Source organism: Xyrauchen texanus, chromosome 20 (genome assembly GCF_025860055.1).
Source record: "Xyrauchen texanus isolate HMW12.3.18 chromosome 20, RBS_HiC_50CHRs, whole genome shotgun sequence".
NCBI lineage: Eukaryota > Metazoa > Chordata > Actinopteri > Cypriniformes > Catostomidae > Xyrauchen > Xyrauchen texanus.
The window spans coordinates 5,167,915-5,189,140 of record NC_068295.1 but is presented as its reverse complement, the minus strand read 5'-3'; the positions used below and the strand labels follow the sequence as shown (position 1 = coordinate 5,189,140).

The 21,226-nt window shown below is 36.6% G+C and overlaps 1 protein-coding gene across 2 annotated transcripts in view; it reads left to right on the top strand.

The window, feature by feature from the left end:
* The window catches only part of LOC127660537 (low density lipoprotein receptor adapter protein 1-B-like), a 52,512-nt gene extending 35,256 nt beyond the window's left edge, over positions 1-17,256 (top strand). The window contains exons 6-10 of one of the 2 annotated variants that reach the window (XM_052150852.1): positions 350-445; positions 3,068-3,183; positions 5,488-5,522; positions 8,471-8,502; positions 15,955-17,256. In XM_052150852.1, coding sequence (XP_052006812.1) covers positions 350-445; positions 3,068-3,183; positions 5,488-5,522; positions 8,471-8,502; positions 15,955-16,001 — 326 coding nt within the window. In that variant the 3' untranslated portion in view covers positions 16,002-17,256. The remainder of the gene's footprint in view (positions 1-349; positions 446-3,067; positions 3,184-5,487; positions 5,523-8,470; positions 8,503-15,954) is intronic. The other variant, XM_052150851.1, reaches the window with a different exon arrangement.
* Positions 17,257-21,226: the final 3,970 nt, after the last annotated feature.

The window sequence follows — 21,226 nt, the reverse complement described above, 5'->3', positions numbered from 1 at the left end:
AAATTATCTTTAAAAAAGTGTCCCGAAAAAGGGACGTTTCTTTTTTTGCTGAGTTAATATATTATATACACAAATGACACAATGTCATATTGCCTTTTTATTTTATGGTTCTAGTAAAGCATGTGTGCTGTGTGTGCATCATGAACTGAGTGATAAATAGATAAGGCTTTGATGGTGTTATAGGAAGATTAAATTTAATTGAATTAATTTTTTTGGAGATTAAATGATGATATGCTACTATAGATACTATAAATATTAAAATCAATGCACAATGTGATTGACAGAAGCTCACTTCGATGAATAACTCTGTACTGGAGAATGTAACATAATGTCTGTCTGTCTGTCTCAGAGAAAGAAAAGCAGGTGAAGTGCGGATCAGAGGGAGAGCCGGCGAGCAGCTCGCAATCAGACAGTTCAGCCAGTCTGGGCAGTGTGAAAGGAGGAGGTGAACACACACACGCACACATGTTGGTGTGGCTATCCTTATGAGGACTCTCCAAAGACATAATGATTTTTATACTGTATGCACTATAGATTCTATCCCATACTCCTAAACCTATCCCTCGCAAAAAAAACGTTCTGCATTTTTACATAAAAAAAAACAAAAAAAAAAAAACAAACATTGTTTTGAATTAGGGGAACACTAGAAATGTCCTCATAAACCACATTTATAGCATAATACCCTTGTAATTACCAGTTTGTAACCTAAAATAAATATCACACCACCCAAACACACACACACACACACACATTTTCTTTGGTGTGCTATGTGTGTTTTTTGTTGTAGGATTTAATTTCAAAGTTAAAAATGATCAAAGTAAAAAAAAATAACAAAAAAAAAACAATCTTGCTGTGACTTGCGCTGATAGAATGTTGTATAATGCACATTTTATCAAATGTAGCAGGTCATCCGTGCATTCCATGCATTTAGAACATTTCAATTCTTTGCACATTGTACATACTGCATTCTATAAATAATCAGATTAATATTCTCTATTAAGAACAATCTCAGGTTCCAGTGGCCATGGCTGTGTCCAAATTCATGTACTCAAGAGAATGTACTGCATTTGATGAAGAACGAACTATCGTCAGTTAATAAATACATTTATTTAAATACATTATGTACATACTTCAGGTATGCAGGTAATTAGTATAAATTGGGGCTGTCGATTTAACGTTTGAATTCAGTGTGATTAATTATATAAAAAAATTTAGCGCAATTTAAGCATGAAGTACCACCTGTTTTCTCCAGGGGGCAGTAAGCATCACTCCAGCTGTATTGGCAATGCTCCGCTTATACAGAGAACAAACAACATCCACTGATAGTAGACAGCACAAGATGAGAACACATTCTTGCATTCAAATACTTGGAGCGCAAATTCGAACGCAGGGATCTCAAGACATGTTCTTCTAAGTTTCAAACTATGAATGAATAAACATTACATTTATATAGCACTTTTCTGGCACAACACTCAATGCATTTTGCATTGTAAATAGGGGACTCTCCTCAACCACGACTAGTGTGCAGCATCCACCTGGAGGATGTGACGACAGCCATAGTGCGGCAGGAATCTCACCACGCAATTATTTAAATAGAACTACTTATAATGATTTCATAATTATATATTAAAGTATTGTTATTTGAGAGGGTTTCTCCACTAATATTTATAAATGTGATGAATTTGATTAAATTAATCGGCATACCTTTTAATTAATTTGATAAAAAATTGTAATGAATTGACAGCCCTAGTATAAATACATTCCCGGACATACTTCAGATGGAACAGTGGGCATTGTCCCGTTACCCCAAATATATGAGTAGTGGCAACATGTTTCATGGTATAAATATAGCACTCGCCTTTTAAAAAGAGCCGTCAGACTCTCAGTTCTATACCGCAAACTATATAGTAAGAAAGTAAGTATGCATATTAGAACGCAGCCCATGTGTAGGGGTGTGCATATGTGAGCTTGTTGGGGTATGATGGATTTAAAGCAAGATTTAAAAATAAGTGTTTATTCTAGCAACATGTCAGTGGAATGCTCAAAATGCTGTGTGTACGGGGACTGTGTCTTTATAGGGGTTTTATATGAATTTAGTTTTAATTAGGATTGATTTACTTTGTATATTTTTGAGTAATGTTTAAACATGAAGTGTAAAATACACTCATCTAAGGCATAAAGCACAGAAAGTACAGTAGTGACTGATCGTTTTGCAGGATGTGCATAATGTTTGTTCCCCTAAATCTGCCATATTTAACCTGAAACTCAACCACACAACTCCACCAAAGGCTCTTATTTCATCCGCTGGTTCTAGCTGAGCAAGCACTGTGAAATCAACCCTGATGTCCTCTCAAAAACCCTCACAAACGTTCATTAGAAAGAACACTAAATGGACTCTAGTCTAAATATTCTAAACCAGACTTTTAGGAACCTTTCTTATTTTTAGTATAATTTTTGTTGAACATGGTAGCCTACTCAGCTGCAAATGCTTCAAGTTGTCCAGAAAGGATGCCAAATGAATACCATGGTATTTCTCCAAGTACCTTCCAGTATCACTTAAATTGTAAGGTGTATGTACCATCACTGATACATGGTACTGCCACAGTACTTTTTTGTGAGGGTGCCAAGAAGACCCTGGCTGACTTTGAGATTCTCAGGTTCCCAGGTTACAGAAATGATCTTGGACCGCAGAGTTCATTGAATGAATGAACCCTTATAAACCAGTGATCTGTGTGTCATATGAGACCACATACTGTATGAGTGTGTCAGCAACCCATTAGATATTAGAAACATGATTCTTTTGGCCTACACAAACACACACACACACGTACGAATGGAGACATTTAAAGAAATAGTTCACCCAAGTGCAATCTTTTTCCATATAATGACAGTATATCTGGGTCTGTCAAGCTTAAAAATTACAAAAACAGTAGTCAATATGTCTAGGGCCTTATATTCCATATATAAGTCCATTAAAGCCATGCGATATATATTTGTGTAAGGAAGAGAATTACATTTAAGTTGATAAATGCGTGATATTTTAGTGTTTGTTTGTTTGTTTGTGTAGAGGTGGCCACTGGGAATCTTTTGAACCTTGAGGCTGGAACAAAAAAGGATCACTTAGGACAAGACAACACACACCCTGCACAGATTCTCAGCACAGAGAACAATAACACCGTATGGGTAAGAATGTACACTGGGGCAAATTATATAAACAGTTGTGCCACTTTTATACACATTAAGTGCAAAAACTGGCAACTTAGGGTGTTTACATTTACGCATTTGGCAGACGCTTTTATCCAAAGCGACTTACAGAGACAATCCCCCCGGAGCAACCTGGAGTTAAGTGCCTTGCTCAAGGACACAATGGTGGTGGCTGTGGGGATCGAACCAGCGACCTTCTGATTAACAGTTTACCAGTCATGTGGTTTAGACCACTACACCACCACCACTCCGTTTAGTTGGAAACGGAGCACGGTTCGCATGAAAAATTGGTACTGTGAAAGCTGTCATGCGGACCGGGGTGCGGACCAAGGTACCGAACCCGAGACTAGCTGTAGGAGGTGGTCTGAGTTCAGTTGCAATAGAACTGTAGCGCGATTCGTGTGACTGTGAAAGCAACTCGGACTCGGGTGCGCACTCGTTCAGGAAGTAAAGTAACCCGCGCATACGTTTTAGCCAATGGCGACATTTGTTTTCGACAACACACGAGGATCCACACATTCCTAAAAGTGCAAAAAGTAATGACACCACAATATAAATACTATTATAGGTCATAAATGTAGGGTATAATAGGAGAATGACACTGGAGATAACTTCACCTTGGACACGAGGGTGAGTAAGTGCAGTGTAAACAAAGATGCAAAGAAATTCCTTGCAATCAGCCGTCTCCTCAAAAAACGCCGTTTGCGAGCAGCAGCAAGCCGCTTTCCCCTGGACATCTGATGAGTTACGCCATGAAGCCGCACATATACGCAGTTGTCGTTCACTCTGCTGTGCATAATGGCACCAAAATAACAAAAAGTAAGAGTTGCGTTCACCATGCGTGTTTGTGATGATGTAAGATGAATGCAAATGGACCGGGGTTCGATAGAATCAAGTGAGTGTGAAACCAGACCAACGCTGCGGGGGGCAACGGGAACAATCGTTTAGTTTCCAAGAGTGTTGATTATTAATGGGATGTTACAGACATTACATCAGAAATTAGCATATATAATTCTGATTCAAAGCAATGGCCAGCATTATCCAATCACTGCCAACCATGTTAAAATAAAACGATACATTATGAATTCTGAATCTAAGTACTGATTAACATTGTCCCATGTCTGCCAAACATGTTGAGTGGTACAAACATCATCTGCAATCTGAAACTGAACTTTAAATAGAAAGTATGGAATGAATGCACTTCTATAGAAAGCTATAGGATGCTCCCTATTAGTGAATGACTTAACCTTCAGTGTGCTGTCTGTCTGCACTGGTCTCGGAACAGTTCGAAATGCACCTTATTTTCATCCTAACTCCTTATAAAGTCTCTGGAAGCAACATTTTACAGTTTTTGGATGCATCCATTGATACTCAATGTGATAATGCACAGTGAATATAGGATATTTTAACTGAAGCATACAGTCCACGAATGTGGTCTTTGTGTTTAACAGTGTGCTGTTTCACGATAAATCGCTCAAATTTAAAAAATGTCAAACTAGAGACTCTAATCTTTTGACTTAAACAGATTCCATTGTAAAACCTTAATGAGGTTTCTTACCAGATGTAGTTTTGTTGATGTCTCAACCAAACACAAACTCCTCTGGGATCAGTGCCATGTTTTGTCACATGACACTTGAGTCGAAGGTTTTACCCTTTACTGACAGCACGTCAGAGTCTCCTGAACTGAGACCAGTCGGTTTAAATTCATTTCAATTATGCGTTGTGTATAGTGAAGCCAAAATACAATGTCTACACATGTGGACATGGGGTCGCACAAGGTTAAAATGCAAAGGAATATTGGAATGGAAAATACTCTCAGAAGTTTAGCCACAATTCTTAAACATTATATGTGTTAACATGATTTTAGTGTGATAAAATCGCTTACTAATCTTATCAGTGTAAAGTTATATTTAATATTAAAACTTCGTTGTCATGACAACGCAATGCCGTAACCCCTGCAAGGGTGTTCGCTGTTCTTTTTTGCATATCGCGGCAGTGTTTTGTGGTCTGTTCTGCATATCGCAGCGGCACACTGTTGCTTATCGCGGATCATTCGGTGCGTTTCGCGGCCGAACCACCCAGTACTCGCAAGTTAGGAAAGTGCGCTGAGCGAATTCGATTCAGCACAGATTTCGTGGCGTGCTTGCTGCTTTATCTGATTTCCGTTATTCCTTCAGTGAATCGGGCGCTAAAACAATGCAAATAAACAGTGCTCATATTGAAATCCCCCCACAGTGTCTGCAGGCTGTTTTAACGTAATCTCTGTGGTTTGTTTTTTTGAAGGAACTTGAAGATCGTCTGGACGAAGCTTTCTCAAGGTTAGTAAAATTATTTTTGGGAAAAACAACCATGCTTTTACACCATAGTACCCTGTGCAGTGAACTATACTAGAGCATACTACTCTGTTTAAAATATAGTGTACGACAATTCTTGGCACTTCAATATGTGGCCACAGCGGTATTTGTGATGGGCATATATTCAGCTCTGAGAATAAAGTCTTTGGTTGGTCTTATGTAATGCAGACTATTTTTACACTCCGCTCACATTTTGTGTTTCATAGAAAGGAAAAGGACATTTTGAGTGAGCTCAGAGGTGCAGAGTTGTATGTAACAATTTGTCAAATTCACAGACTCTTTTTCCTTAATAGACTTTCACTTGTTGACATTTGTTTCAATGGCACTCAAAGTTTTGCTCTTAAATAAATTGGATATAATTGTTTATTATTTAAACTTAAATGCCATTCGATTCTTTGCAAAGCCTGAATTACGTATTGACAGGTTCAGAAAACAGTCTAGTTAAGCCATTGTTGCTATATCAACCTGGTCGGAATGCTCAATCAAATAAGGTCATGTTTAAAGTGACTATTATTGCATCATAATGACACCGATTAACAGTCAATTTGACTGCAATCCAAACAAACAGCTGTTTAATAATTCTTTATTCTTTCATATTCTTTAAATACCATTCAAACATATCTGCTAAAAACTGAAGCTGTTCTACTATTGGATGATGGTTTGACATTATTCTCCAGCTGTAGGTTGAGAGATTTTGTGCTCATAATTGGTTTCTAGGCTGTTCTGGGTTGTTTCTAGGGGGTGGTTGCTTACTGGCCAAGTCAAATGAGCTCACACCCAAGTCTCTATAGTTATGTTTCCATCCAAGTTTTGAATTTAATTTATGCACAAAAAAGTAACATTGCAAAAACAATTAGCAATGTTAATTGAGAGCATTTCCATCCCATGTGTTTAAGACAACAACAACGTCACTTCTGGGGAAATTGGCACAAATTGAAATAGAAGTTATTTTTATTAAATGTAATGAATTACTTGGGATTTAGAGCGCACAGACAAAACACAGACAGTTCTGGTAGGAAATATTAGACAATCATTTTGATGACGGGCTTTTCAGAATAACCTAAACAAAATTGAACATGCTGTGCAATTAAAATTGATGAATTATGTAATGACATGGCCTGTTGAGACCAGGTCACATGACTTGTATTCGGAGAATGTGTTTCCATCGTAGTTTATGCTTATGTCTTATCTGATTTTTTATTTTATTTTTTATCCGCCTCAAATAAGCGTGTAGGTTTTTATTCACATTTTGGAGATTTTATTTTGTTTCCATTCAGCATTTTCTTTGCAATATTCCAAAATTTGCATAAAAATGCATGGATCGAAAAACCGCTTATGATTTTCTAGTTTATTGATTCTCACGAAACCTGTCAATAAAATGGCTCGGTCATATTTAACCCCTAATCAATAAAAATAAAAAATAAAAAAAAAATAGAATTAATTTTTCTATTAAGAAAATTATGACCACATTTAGGACCATTGAGATTTATTATTTTTTTTTGCATTGTGACATTATTTTCAGGACACTTAAGCACAGTTTACCCCACAATTTTTATTATCATAACACAATATTTAATTTGAATTAAAATACTTTTACTATTATTCTTAATTCGACAAGGGTGTTTTTTATTGTATTACATAAACGAAAAATCAAATGAACTTCACACACCTGAAAAGTTTAGGCAGATGCGTAAGACAAAAAATATTATAAAGACACATAAATAAATAAATAAAAAATTGCTGCGCTTCACCAAAGCTTGCAAAACACCAAAAATAAATATATATAATAAAATACATCATTTACAATCAAAATAGCTGTTGACAATGACGTGACTAATTACCAATTAAACAATGTCAGGTACAAAAACAGAAAAACAAAAACGTTGGTAAAAAAAAACACGGTAGTGTGCGGCATTTATTTTTCTTTTATCTTTATAATTGTATTACGTAAATAATGGTTTTGTAGAAATATTTTTCATTAAAAGCAGCAAAAATAAAAAGGCATTACTAGTATGATGTATACATTTTATTTAAATTAAATATAATTACATTTAAAAAAAATGACCATGGTTTATTTTCCGCATCTTGGTAATGAAAATTGGGGGATAAAATGTGCGTAACAGTCATGAAAATAATGTCACAATGTAAAAAATCTTAATTGCTCTTAAAATTGGCTTTATTTTACATTTGCAAAATACAATTTCTTATTTGCTTCTTTTTAAATTGGAGTAAAACAAGACCAGGACATTTTCTTTCAATGTAGTTATGACAAAATAAGTTTGACTCATCTCTCTTTTATCTAAAAAACAAAAATCACGGTTACAGTAAGGCCCTTACAATGGAAGTGAATGGGGCCAGTCTATAAACATTAAAATACACTCTGTTTGAGAAGTATATTCAGAAGATGTCAACTTTATCCATGTTAACATGATTTTACTTTTATAAAATGTCTGTTCTACATTATTCTATTGTGATAAAATCGCTCAAATTTAATACTTGGTTTGGGGGTTTATTCAAATTCCTAACCCTAGGTTTGAGCAATAATAATAATAATAATAATAATAATGATGCTTGCCTTAGTGTCTAAAGAGTCTAAAACAACCCACAGACTTTGCCATTTATCTTTACAGTCACAAGGTCAACTTCTATTGGCCTGTTCAGTTAGCAACAACTCCAGACGCTGACTTAATTTCATCAACATTAGACCATCATTAACCTTTGACTTAACTATTGGCCGTTCTGTAAACTCCTTTAGGACTAAGGAAAATGGTTAATGGTTTTGGAGTACATTTAAAAATAACAAGGAAGCACTATGCAGAAGTATCAGACATGCAAACTGCAGTTCACATGAAGTCAGTTGTCTCTTTGCTTCCTCTGTTTTCTCACACTAATGTTGTTCACTCCCCCTTCAGCCGCAGTCTGGATAGTTTTGAATCCAACTCAGGTAAAGATGATGTTCACCTGGGCCGTAGTGATCTCTGTAGTCTTCATCCATCATAATTCACTCTTGCAGAGCATCACGATCGTCTACGACAGCATATTAGTCCAGTTCTCCCATCTGTTCTGTGTTTACCTCACTATGGTTCAGAACCCTGTCCATTTCTGTGACCATTTTAGTGGATTTTATCCAGTACTGGCTGGACTTGTGTTTTTGGTGGCAGGGTTCTTTGCCAAGAGACGTAGAAACATCAATTGGTTTCATCTTCACATTTTTCTTTGTCTTGTCATCAGCTTGTCAGTTTCCAACAACTGTCTTGTAGCGAAATGTATTACTGTGGACCTTATTCAGACTAGATGCCATATTTACAGGAATGGTGCAGCCAAAAATAAAAATAATGTCATTATTTACTCACCATCATGTCATTCCAAACATGCATGCTGTTATCTTCTCACAGTAAAAATACAAACAGTTTAATTAAAAGTGTAAATTCTCAAAAACTAAATGTTGCTGTGAGTATTGCAGAATAATCTTGTATTTTTTTCTTAAAAATAAGCTGTGAAACTATTTTGTTTTAAAATATGATTAATATTAACCTTTATCCACCAAATCAACATATTGTGTTGTAACCTGTGTTGGGTAAGTTGCTTAAAAATAGTAATCCACTATAAACTACTTTTTAATTCTCTAAAATTATAACCAGATTACTTTACTAATTACGTCATTGAAAAAGTAATCACATTACTTTCAAGTTACATTCTAAAGCACTTCCACTCAACAAATTCTAAATGTCTATATTTCTTGTACATTGTTACACACAAGTCATAGCACCTTCACAATGACTCGTTACGGGCCATAATTCATGTAATCTACATAAATAATATGTTAGAAATAAGCATAACACTATAATGTACTTAACTAATTACTGTATATAATGGAAAGTCAGAAACTGTAATCCGATAAGTATTTAGAATGTTATGCATTACACTACTTTTGACCTAAAAGTAATTAGATTACAGTAAATAATTACTTTGTAATTGGAGTATACCCAGCACTGGTTGTAACCAACATGTTTAACTTTTAAAAACATATTTTGTCCTATAGTATTATAATCAAATCAAATAGCAACATTTTGACTTTTTTGAAAAGGCACATTTTGTGCAGGTCATATGGAGTAATCCTGAGAAAATGTATTGATATTCTTGACTCAAAAAATTTATAATATGTGTAATTAAAAATAAATGGTTTAGCTTGAAACATATGTTTGAATGAATGAACATTACATTTGTATAGCGCTTTTCTGACACTAAACTCAAAGCGCTTTACACAGTTAACAAGGGGACTCTCCTCATCAGAGTGCAGCATCCACTTGGATGATGCGTCAGCAGCCATAGTGCTCCAGTACGCTCACCACGCAACCGCTAATGGTGGAGAGGTTCATGCGGATACGGGTCAGGAGTTTCAGTTAATGTTCACATCAACCATCAGAATGTGGAAAACCGTAATCTCAGTGTTGGTGCCAGGCAGGCTGGTTTCTAGAATTTACTTTGGTCCCAAAAACAAAAAATATCCAGTGAGCGGCAGATCTGTGGTTGGTAATGCCTTGTTGATGAGAGAGGTCAACGGAGAATGGCCAGACTGATTAGAACTGACAGAAAGCTATGGTAACTCGGATAACCACTCTGTGCAATTGTAGTGAGCAGAATATCATCTCAGAATGCACAAAATGCCGAACCATGAGGCGGATGGGCAACAACAGCAGAAGACCACGTTGGGTTCCACTTCTGTCTGCCAAGAACAGAAAACTGAGGCTGCAGTGGGTCAACCATTTGTGTACCTCATCAGAAATCCAGATTTGTCAGACCAGGCCATGTTTTTCCAGTTGTCTACTGTCCAGTTTTGGTGATCCTGTGCCCACTGCAGCCTCAGTTTCCTGTTCTAAGCTGACAGTAGTGTTATCCGGAGGGTATCAGCCTCAATGCTCGATGTGTTGTACTTTCAGAAATGCTTTTCTGCATAGCACTGTTGTAGCGTGTGCTTATTTGGGTTACTGTCACCTTCCATTCAGCTTGGACCAGTCTGACCATTCTCCTCTGAGCTCTGTCAGTAACAAGGATGTTTTTTGTTTTTGGCACCATTCTGAGTAAATTCTAGAGACAGTTGTGTGTGAAAATCCCAGAAATACTCAAACCAGCCCGTCTGGCACCAACAATCATGCCATGGTCCAAATCACTGAGATCACATTTTTTTCCCCATTTTGATGGTTGAAGTGAACATTAACTGGGAGTGGTGGTGGTGCAGTGGGCTAATGCACACAACTGTTAATCAGAAGGTCATTGGTTCGATCCCCACAGCCACCACCATTGTGTCCTTGAGCTAGGCACTTAACTCCAGGTTGCTCTGGGGGATTGTTCCTGTAATAAGTGCACTGTAAGTCGCTTTGGATAAAAGTGTCTGCCAAATGCATAAATGTTAATGTAACTGAAGCTCCTGACCCATATCTGCATGATTTTATGCACCGCTACCAGTTGATTGGCTGATTAAATAATTGCATGAATAAGTAGATGTACAGGTGTACCTAATAAAGTGGCCTGTGTGTGTGTGTGTGTGTATATTTACACAGGGTTGGGAGGGTTACTTTTGAAATGTATTCCACTACAGATTACATGCTGTCAAATGTAATTTGTAACGTATTCCATTAGATTACTCAAGGTCATTAACATTATAAATACTTTGGATTACTTCTTCAGCACTGGTAAAAACAGTTCACTTGTTTTGACTATAAAATCTCTGCTAGTACAGTAAGACAAAATACACATGTTAAAAATACATTCTCTGAAAAACCCAAATATGTTATGAAGTGTAGTTTCTAAAACAAGATCAATATCTTGATCTTGTTTAAAGGATTTTTAGATATTTTTTTTTCAGGAAAACAATACAAAAATTATTATCAAGAATAAGGTTTTGCCCTAATATCAACTGTCTTATTAGAAAAGAAAAGATTCTGCTCCAACTTGAATTTTCTTGATAATAAATATGATTGTGTCTGGTAACATGTGCATATAAAATGGCTAGAAATAGCATTTTAGCTTGGCATAAAGCTGACAATTTACACAAGGTTTATTTCTATTTCTTCTGCTCCAAACTTCAAACGTACTTCTCTGTCTGCTCGTATGAATGTAACACATCATAAGAAAGTGTTTCACCGTTGTTCAAATGCACTTTGGATCACATCATTATATGTATAAATGTTTTCCATCTGAAAGGACTAAATATTAAATGAAACAAATGACAATAAAATGCAAAGTAATCTATTCAGTAATCAAAATACTTTTTTTAATGTTTTCTAATGACCAATGATTTAAATTGTAACTGTAGTGGAATACAGTTACTTATATTTTAAATACGTAATCCAGTTACATGTATTTCATTACTCCCCAACCCTGTGCATGTATGTATGTATGTATGTATGTATGTATGTATGTATGTATGTATGTATACACTCACCTAAAGGATTATTAGGAACACCATACTAATACTGTGTTTGACCCCCTTTCGCCTTCAGAACTGCCTTAATTCTACGTGGCATTGATTCAACAAGGTGCTGAAAGCATTCTTTAGAAATGTTGGCCCATATTGATAGGATAGCATCTTGCAGTTGATGGAGATTTGTGGGATGCACATCCAGGGCACGAAGCTCCCGTTCCACCACATCCCAAAGATGCTCTATTGGGTTGAGATCTGGTGACTGTGGGGGCCATTTTAGTACAGTGAACTCATTGTCATGTTCAAGAAACCAATTTGAAATGATTCGAGCTTTGTGACATGGTGCATTATCCTGCTGGAAGTAGCCATCAGAGGATGGGTACATGGTGGCCGTAAAGGGATGGACATGGTCAGAAACAATGCTCAGGTAGGCCGTGGCATTTAAACGATGCCCAATTGGCACTAAGGGGCCTAAAGTGTGCCAAGAATACATCCCCACACCATTACACCACCACCACCAGCCTGCACAGTGGTAACAAGGCATGATGGATCCATGTTCTCATTCTGTTTACGCCAAATTCTGACTCTACCATCTGAATGTCTCCACAGAAATCGAGACTCCTCAGACCAGGCAACATTTTTCCAGTCTTCAACTGTCCAATTTTGGTGAGCTCTTGCAAATTGTAGCCTCTTTTTCCTATTTGTAGTGGAGATGAGTGGTACCCGGTGGGGTCTTCTGCTGTTGTAGCCCATCCGCCTCAAGGTTGTGCGTGTTGTGGCTTCACAAATGCTTTGCTGCATACCTCGGTTGTAACGAGTGGTTATTTCAGGCAAAGTTGCTCTTCTATCAGCTTGAATCAGTCGGCCCATTCTCCTCTGACCTCTAGCATCAACAAGGCATTTTCAGCCCACAGGACTGCCGCATACTGGATGTTTTTCCCTTTTCACACCATTCTTTGTAAACCCTAGAAATGGTTGTGTGTGAAAATCCCAGTAACTGAGCAGATTGTGAAATACTCAGACCGGCCCGTCTGGCACCAACAACCATGGCACGCTCAAAATTGCTTAAATCACCTTTCTTTCCCATTCTGACATTCAGTTTGGAGTTCAGGAGATTGTCTTGACCAGGACCACACCCCTAAATGCATTGAAGCAACTGCCATGTGATTGGTTGATTATATAATTGCATTAATGAGAAATTGAACAGGTGTTCCTAATAATCCTTTAGGTGAGTGTGTGTATGTGTATGTGTATGTGTGTGTGTATATATATATATATATATATATATATATATATATATATATATATATATATATATATATATATATATATATATATATATATATATGTATATATATATATGTATATACATATATATATACATATAGTGATCAAGTATTCACAGTGCTTTACTTTTTCCACATTTTGTTAATTATTTTCCTCAAAATTCGACAAACAATACCTCATAATGACAAAGTGAAAGAAGTTTGTTTGAAATCTTTTCAAATTTATAAATAAATTACATGTACATAAGTATTCACAGCCTTTGTTCAATACTTTGTTGAAGCACCTTTGGCACCAATTACAGCCTCAAGTATTTTTGTGTATGATGCTACAAGCTTGACACACCTATTTTTGGGCAGTTTCTCCCATTCTTCTTTGCAGGACCTCTCAAGCTCCATCAGGTTGGATGGGTAGCGTCGGTGCACTGCCATTTTCAGATTTCTCCAGAGATGTTCAATCGAGTTAAAGTTTGGGCTCTGGCTGGGCCACTCAAGGACATTCACAGAGTTGTCCTGTAGCCACACCTTTGTTATCTTGGCTGTGTGCTTAGGGTCGTTGTGCTGTTGGAAGATGAACCTTTGCCCCAGTCGGAGGTCCAGAGCGCTCAAGAGCAGGTTTCATCAAGTATGTCTCTGTACATTGCTGCATTAATCTTTCTCTCGATCCCGACTAGTCTCCCATTTCCTTCCAATGAAAAACATCCCCACAGCATCATGCCACCACAGTGCTTCACTGTAGGGAAGGTATTGGCCAGGTGATGAGCGGTGCCTGGTTTCCTCCAGACTTGACCCTTGCCATTCAGGCCAAAGAGTTCAATCTTTTGTTTCTCATGGTCTGAGAGGTCTAAGTGCCTTTTGGCAAACTCCAGGCAGGCTGTCATGTGCCTTTTACTGAGGAGTGGCTTCCGTCTGGCCACTCTACCATACAGGCCTGATTGGTGGAGCGCTGCAGAGATGGTTCTTCTGGAAGTTTCTCCTCTCTCCACAGAGAAACACTGGAGCTCTGTCAGAGTGACCATCGGGTTCTTGGTCACCTCCCTGACTAAGGCCCTTTTCCCCCGATTGCTCAGTTTTGCCGGGCGGCCAGCTCTAGGAAGAGTCCTGGTGGTTCCAAACTTCCATTTATGGATGATGGAGGCCACTGTGCTCATTGCGACCTTCAATGCTGCATAAATGTTTCCGTACCCTTCCCCAGACCTGTTTCTTGATACAATCCTGTCTCGGAGGTCTACAGACAATTCCTTGGACTTCATGGCTTGGTTTGCTCTGACATGCACTGTTAACTGTGGGACCTTATATAGACAGGTGTGTGCCTTTCTAATTCATGTCCAATCAACTGAATTTACCACAGGTGGACTCCAATCAAGTTGTAGAAACATCTCAAGGATGATCAGTGGAAACAGGATGCACCTGAGCTCAATTTTGAATGTCATGGCATAGGCTGTGAATATTTATGTACATGAGATTTTTTTTTATTTTTAAAAAATTTGCAAAGATTTCAAACAAACTTCTGTCATTGTTTGTAGAGTTGTGAGGGAAAAAAATGAATTTAATCAATTTTGGAATAAGGCTGTAACATAACAAATGTGAAAAAAGTGAAGTGCTGTGAATACTTATGCACTGTGTATATGTGTGTATATGTATATATGTGTGTATATATATATATATATATATATATTACATTTTTTGTAGAAACTGCTATAAATATTTTTAAATAACTGTTAGACCAACATGGACACAAAGATCAACTTGTCATGTGTTGTAAACTACACTTTTATCACGTCGGACAAACTTATTTGTCAATGACCCATCTGTCAAGCTCCAAAAAAGACAAAAAACAACATAAAAGTGTGAGTCATGTCTGTTTTTAGAGTCATTTCAAAACTGTATGATAGTTATATGTTAAGAACAGACCAAAACATTGGTCATTATTCATCTACTTTGTCTTTCACAGAAGATTGATATGAGGGTGAATAAATGATGACAAAATGTTCATTTTTGGGTGAAGTATGCCACTAAAGGTGCACTCAGTTAATTTGAACTTACATTGACACCTTGGGGGGTGGACGCAGCATCATTCAAACGCAATAGTTTTAGTTACAGAAGGACATATAGAAGTTCACTATACACAGTTAGCCATGATTAATTTAATCCATGAGTGAAAGTGTCCAATAACAGGATGGTTACTAAGATTAAGCAAATAGGATTTGCATGGTCATGTGATTCTTACATGGCAGCCCCCATGAGAGGACCCTCTTCATGTAGAATAAAACAGCTTTTATAAGGTTACTGATATGACTGGAGTCTTCATCTTATGTCAGTGCTCTTGATATGTATGTTTTTAGAAGTAAAACTTGTTAAATAAGAAAAAAAATACTGAGTGCATCTTTAAGCATTTGTTGTCCTATCTATTCAAATAGTCATGTTCTTTATGACATTCAAGATTATAACCAGTGTTGCAACGCTATTTTATCAAGATCTTTAAAATGTAATGAAGTACTCTTGAGCCATGTATATTTAATGTGTTGTTTGTGGTGTTGTGCATATGTATTCCCTAATCCCTAGTCTCGACAGCTCGTAGCACGCGATCTGAACTCATCATTTTATGTTTTGAAGTTTGCTTGGAGGTTTCAGCATCTTTCAGTTAGACATGTACATGAACACACATTTCTCTTTGTTTCTCCCAAAGACTCGCTCAGTCTCGCACTAACCCCCAGGTGTTGGACATTGGGGTAAATCCTCAGGACTACAATGCCGAAGAGTGCTTGTCGCCTAACAACTGGGACAAAGCCGAAGCTGAGGCTGTGGACGGTGAGGACGCGTTCGGATTCTGAGAGGCGGTTAAGAGGGGGAGGGGCGAGAGTGGAATGAGCTGAGGGAATCGCCGTTTGTCTCAATAGCGGAATCTGGTGGCTGTAGCTGGAACTGCATCCAGCATTAAATTAAGAGGTTTAGCAAACCTGACGTGATGACTTCTACAAGAGACAGTCTAAAGCAATACAGAAAAGATGTTTCAACACATTTTTAATATGTTGAAATTTACGTTTTCTGTTTTACATGTATATCTATGAATACAAAATGTATTTATGTATGTATATGACAATAACCTTATAATATTATTACATTTATTATTTTTATTTTGAGTGCATTGTAGTGCTGGCTTTACGATTCAATGCAGTGGAATGTCATAATATAATTCTTGAGATTAGCACATCTTCGGTCAATTTACACTAAAGATTTTAGGAGTGGGTTTGTGTTTCCTTTAGATGCTGAGATGGGAAAGTTTTTGTATAAATCAGTTGTCCGCTCTTAAAAGCATGAAAAAAAGAGGGAGTAAAAACACAGATTGAATGAGTTCAAGAAACATGATGACATACCATGATAGAAAAGATCAAACGAATGGCTGAATATTTACGAGACAATTTTGTATATTAAAAAAACAATTTTGCTATTAATTTTTTTTTTTTTTTTTTTGCACTCATTTCATTTCAGGGGCACAATTATACAAAAATTATTTTTTAGTACAGTGGTAGTACTATGGTTTAATGATTGTAATATCATGGTACTGTGATACTTCATTAAAACAGTCATATAACCTTAATGGTAGTATCCATAAAACATTGTTTAACTATGCTTTTTCCATTGTATATTTTTATGGAAATACCAGTACTTTTGTAAACGGAACTTTCTTATATTGCATAAATTCCAAAAATATAACTATAAGTACAACAATGTGTAACTTTCTCATCAACTGAAACACTGATTGACTGATATTGAACACTGCTGTTCTACTTTTGACTGTGATTTAATTGCTGGCCAAAGTAATGCAAGCAGTTCTTTTGTGGTTTACAGTGAAGTTTGTCTGCTCCTGTATTTAGCTTTTTTTTATTCTAGTCCTTATTAGACATCATATGTCAATGGACCTTAACTTTTTTCTCTGCTTGTCTTACTCATTTTGTGTTCATTGTATTATTTTAAATTAAAGCTCTGTAAAAACAAATTGCTGTGTTGATTTCTTTTCGAGTGCAACTTTGACTTTCCCGCCCTCTAGTGGTGAAACCAATGCGGTGCAGCCACTGATCGATATATATATATATATATGTATATATGTTTTAAGTATGTCTAAATACATTCCATACTACTTACCCATTATACATACTTCAATAGTTCACCCAAAAATTGAAATTCTCTCATCATTTACTCACGCTCATGCCATCCCAGTTGTGTAATACTGTCTTCTGCTGAACACATACACAAAAGATTTTTAGATCCATACAGATCAAGTGAATGGTGGTCAAAAAAGCAACATAAAGTAATCCAAATGACTCCAGGGGTTAAATCCATAACTTCTAAAGTGATATGATAGGTGTGGGTGAGAAACTGATCAATATTTAATTCCTTTTTGACCATGTATTTTGCCCTGATTTTGCCCATCAGTAGGTGGCGATATGAATGAAGAATGTGAAAAGTGGAGATTTATACAGTAAAAACGGACTTGTATATTGATCTGATTATCACCTATCATATCACTTCTGAAGATATGGATTAAACCATTGGAGTCATCTGGATTTGTGCTGCCTTTATGTGCTTTTTGGAGCTTCAAAGTTCTTGCCACCTTTCACTTGCGTTTTATGGATCTACAGAGCTGAAATATTCCTCTAAAATGTGTTCAGCATAAGAAAATAAGTCATACACATCTGGGATGGAGTGAGGGCGAGTATATGATGAGAGAAATTTCATTTTTGGTGAACTATCCCTTTAAATATGGCCTAGATTACCCCTTCCGGTTTCAATAGAAAATGGGTCAATGCATGAAATAAAATGGTGCTCGTGAAGTAAATTCATGAGTCTGTAAAAGTAGTAAATTGACAAACATGACCGTTTGTTCTCAAGTTCATGCACTTTGCTTTAATTTCTCTCTCCTTCCAGGATAAAACTGACAGAACACTCCTTCCTCTCCCGTTCCTAATTCTGTAAAAAACAACAACAACAACAGTGTACTACAAAAATAACAATGAGGGATGAAAAGGAGCACTTCCGCACCTACTCGCAAATGATCTGTGAGCAGATGTACAATCAAAGCAGCCCATGTAACATTGAAGTTCGTATTACTAATCGGGAATGTAGTATGAAACCGTGGGACAATTCATGTCTGGAGGAGACCTATGAGACGCCATTGGGAAAAAAAAGTGTGTTTTTAGGTTGTGTCTAAGAGGATCAAAGGATTTGACGCCACCTCGGTCAAAGGTCATTCAACGTGTGACCCCAGTTGTGTCAACCCCTCTGTCCTAATGCCTGCTGAACCAGTTGGAACCGGAACAGGAGATCCTTCCTTCCCTGATTCCAGGTCTAAGCTGGGATAGAGAACTTTATTTTACCTGTCTTTGAACTTCGATGTTTGTAGTTCTATTACTGTTCCCTTTACAGACTCTGAGGGCAATCGGAAGGGGGACATTAGGGAGGACTTGCATAAACATATCCCAGTCCATGACTCGAAATGTCAAAACTTGCCCCCAGAGAAGGTCGTCTCGGAGACTGTTGCCTCGACAAAATGGGAAGAGGGAGTGTCATTCAGTGCACTGATGATGTCGGATTTGGAGGTGACAGTTTTGGGTGAAGAAGAAGCTGCAGAAACAACCTTTGAGAAATCTCAACCTCTTTAAGTGCAGGTTTGAAGTCTGTCTTTTATGTGTTGTATTGTTACTGTTTTATTGTCTCATACATTGAACTTAAATGAGCATAAAACAAGATGTTTCTTATGCCAACATTTTCTGCCAATCTTCTCCCACATTAAAAAATAAATAATTTTTTTACTCATGTTGTTGCAAAATATTTCTCTGGAACACAGAATTTTTTCGCTGCTCTTTTTTCCTACAGTGAAGGATAGAAAATACTGTAAAAGAACCATAAAAGCAGTCCATAAATGTCCATTTATGGTGATTTGCATCCCTATTTTGGATATGTTGTTGTTAGGGCTTGGTGAAAATATTGATTTATTGGTTTTAACGCAATCTTCACAGAACGATCCGAAATATCGATTCTTCAAATCCCAAGATCAATCTTTTCCTCTACAATCGGCAGTAACCAAGGTTTTGATTCAATTAACCATGGTTTTACTACAGCATTCACTACATAGTATCCATATGGTATCTTGGTTTTAGTAATAGTAAACATATAATAATATCTATGGTTAATTTTGTGGTTTAATATGTAGCTTTAAAAGGTAAACAAAGCAGCCTAATAATTTTCTGCTTAGGCCTATAAATATATAAAACAAGTAATAATTAACGTTACTAATTTTATCCAAAGAATTTGTAAAAATTACATTTATTAGTGGTATCGGTGTAGGCGATACTGGCCTAAAAGTACTTTGTATCGGATCGAAAAGAAAACAAGTGGTATCGCCCATCCCTAATATGACTAGAGGCTTTATCATTTGTGTGTAATTTTAAAATAAGCATATTTTTCAAAAAATACTTAGGGCTGGGTATTTATGAGTCTTTTCTAATTCTAATTACTAATTCACAAGCTTGCAATTCGATCTTATACGAATAAGTCTTTTTAGCAAGCCAGTCCATTGGCGGCCATCTTTGGAAATGATAGTCATGATAGTGCAGCTCCTATCTGCTTGAATGGGGAAAGACCGAAATCTATAAAATGGTTGGTCAAGATTATGATCAAATATAAACAGTAAAATCTGACAACACTGGTATCATAAATTGCGCTTCTTTAACTTAAAAAAAAGAAAAAGCCATTTTCCTGGCCTGTATGGCTAATGCGCATGCTTTTTCTCAAGTTGATTGACAGGCAGTGTCTGAATTTAAAAGGTGATTGGCTCTTTTACCTGTAAGGCGGGACTTCCTTTCTACATCTGTTTACCGTAAGGCATTTCAATTTATCCCATTATTTTTAATAGAAGTGGCCTGTCTCTGCTAAATAGTCTTTGATATATCACTTTATCCTATTTGCTTACATATAATATAAATTCTCCCTCAGCAATTGCTGTTTATTAAACAAGCAGACCTTCTTACATGGTACACTACGAAAATGATTACTATAAAAATATTTATAGTTTGTTTTTCATCATTTTGGTCACAATTTAGCTTTTTAAAAATGTACAAATTCCACGTATTACATCAATAAATATGAAGTCTTGGAATTGTATATATTATATTGGTTATGCATGTTTTGTTGCATGTTATTTTTTACCTGCATATTTTTTTACTATTTACAGTACAAGTATTCATTGATATGTAGAAAAGTGCCAAAACGGCACTGTCTCTTTAAAAAAAATATTTTGGTTGAGTGCATATTAACAAGAATAAAGTCGCACATTGTCTTTACCGCTTCCCTGCTGTGTGTGATTGGAATTACATTTTTCTTTTTGTTTTTTTTTTATTAACAACTGACTGGATGTTAAAAATGACATTATTCAATGACAAATGGATTGCATGGATCTCGTCTTTGGACACATATTACACAAAACGAGTCAAACCAAACTTTTACTCTCAACACGCAGTGAAATGACCTCTGTGTTGAACTTCTTTGCCACTAAACTACTCAATCACTGATGAGTGAAATCTGAAAGTTTACGATCATGCCATGGTCCAAATCATATTTTCCCCATTCTGATGGTTGATGTGAACATTAACTTATACATACATACATACATACATATATATATATATATATATATGTATATGTTATATATATATATATATGTATATGTTATATATATATATATATATATGTGTGTGTGTGTGTGTGTGTGTGTGTGTGTGTGTGTGTGTGTGTGTGTTTGTGTGTTTATAGGAATTAAAAATCACGTCCCAGATGTCCGTTGCTCTCCCTCAGTGAGTGGTAAAACCAGAACAACCTCACCCATCGACGCTTTGCCGGAGTCCCTGATATTCCCCACTGGTGCCCAGTGCTCTAATACTGTATGTATTTTCCCTGTTATA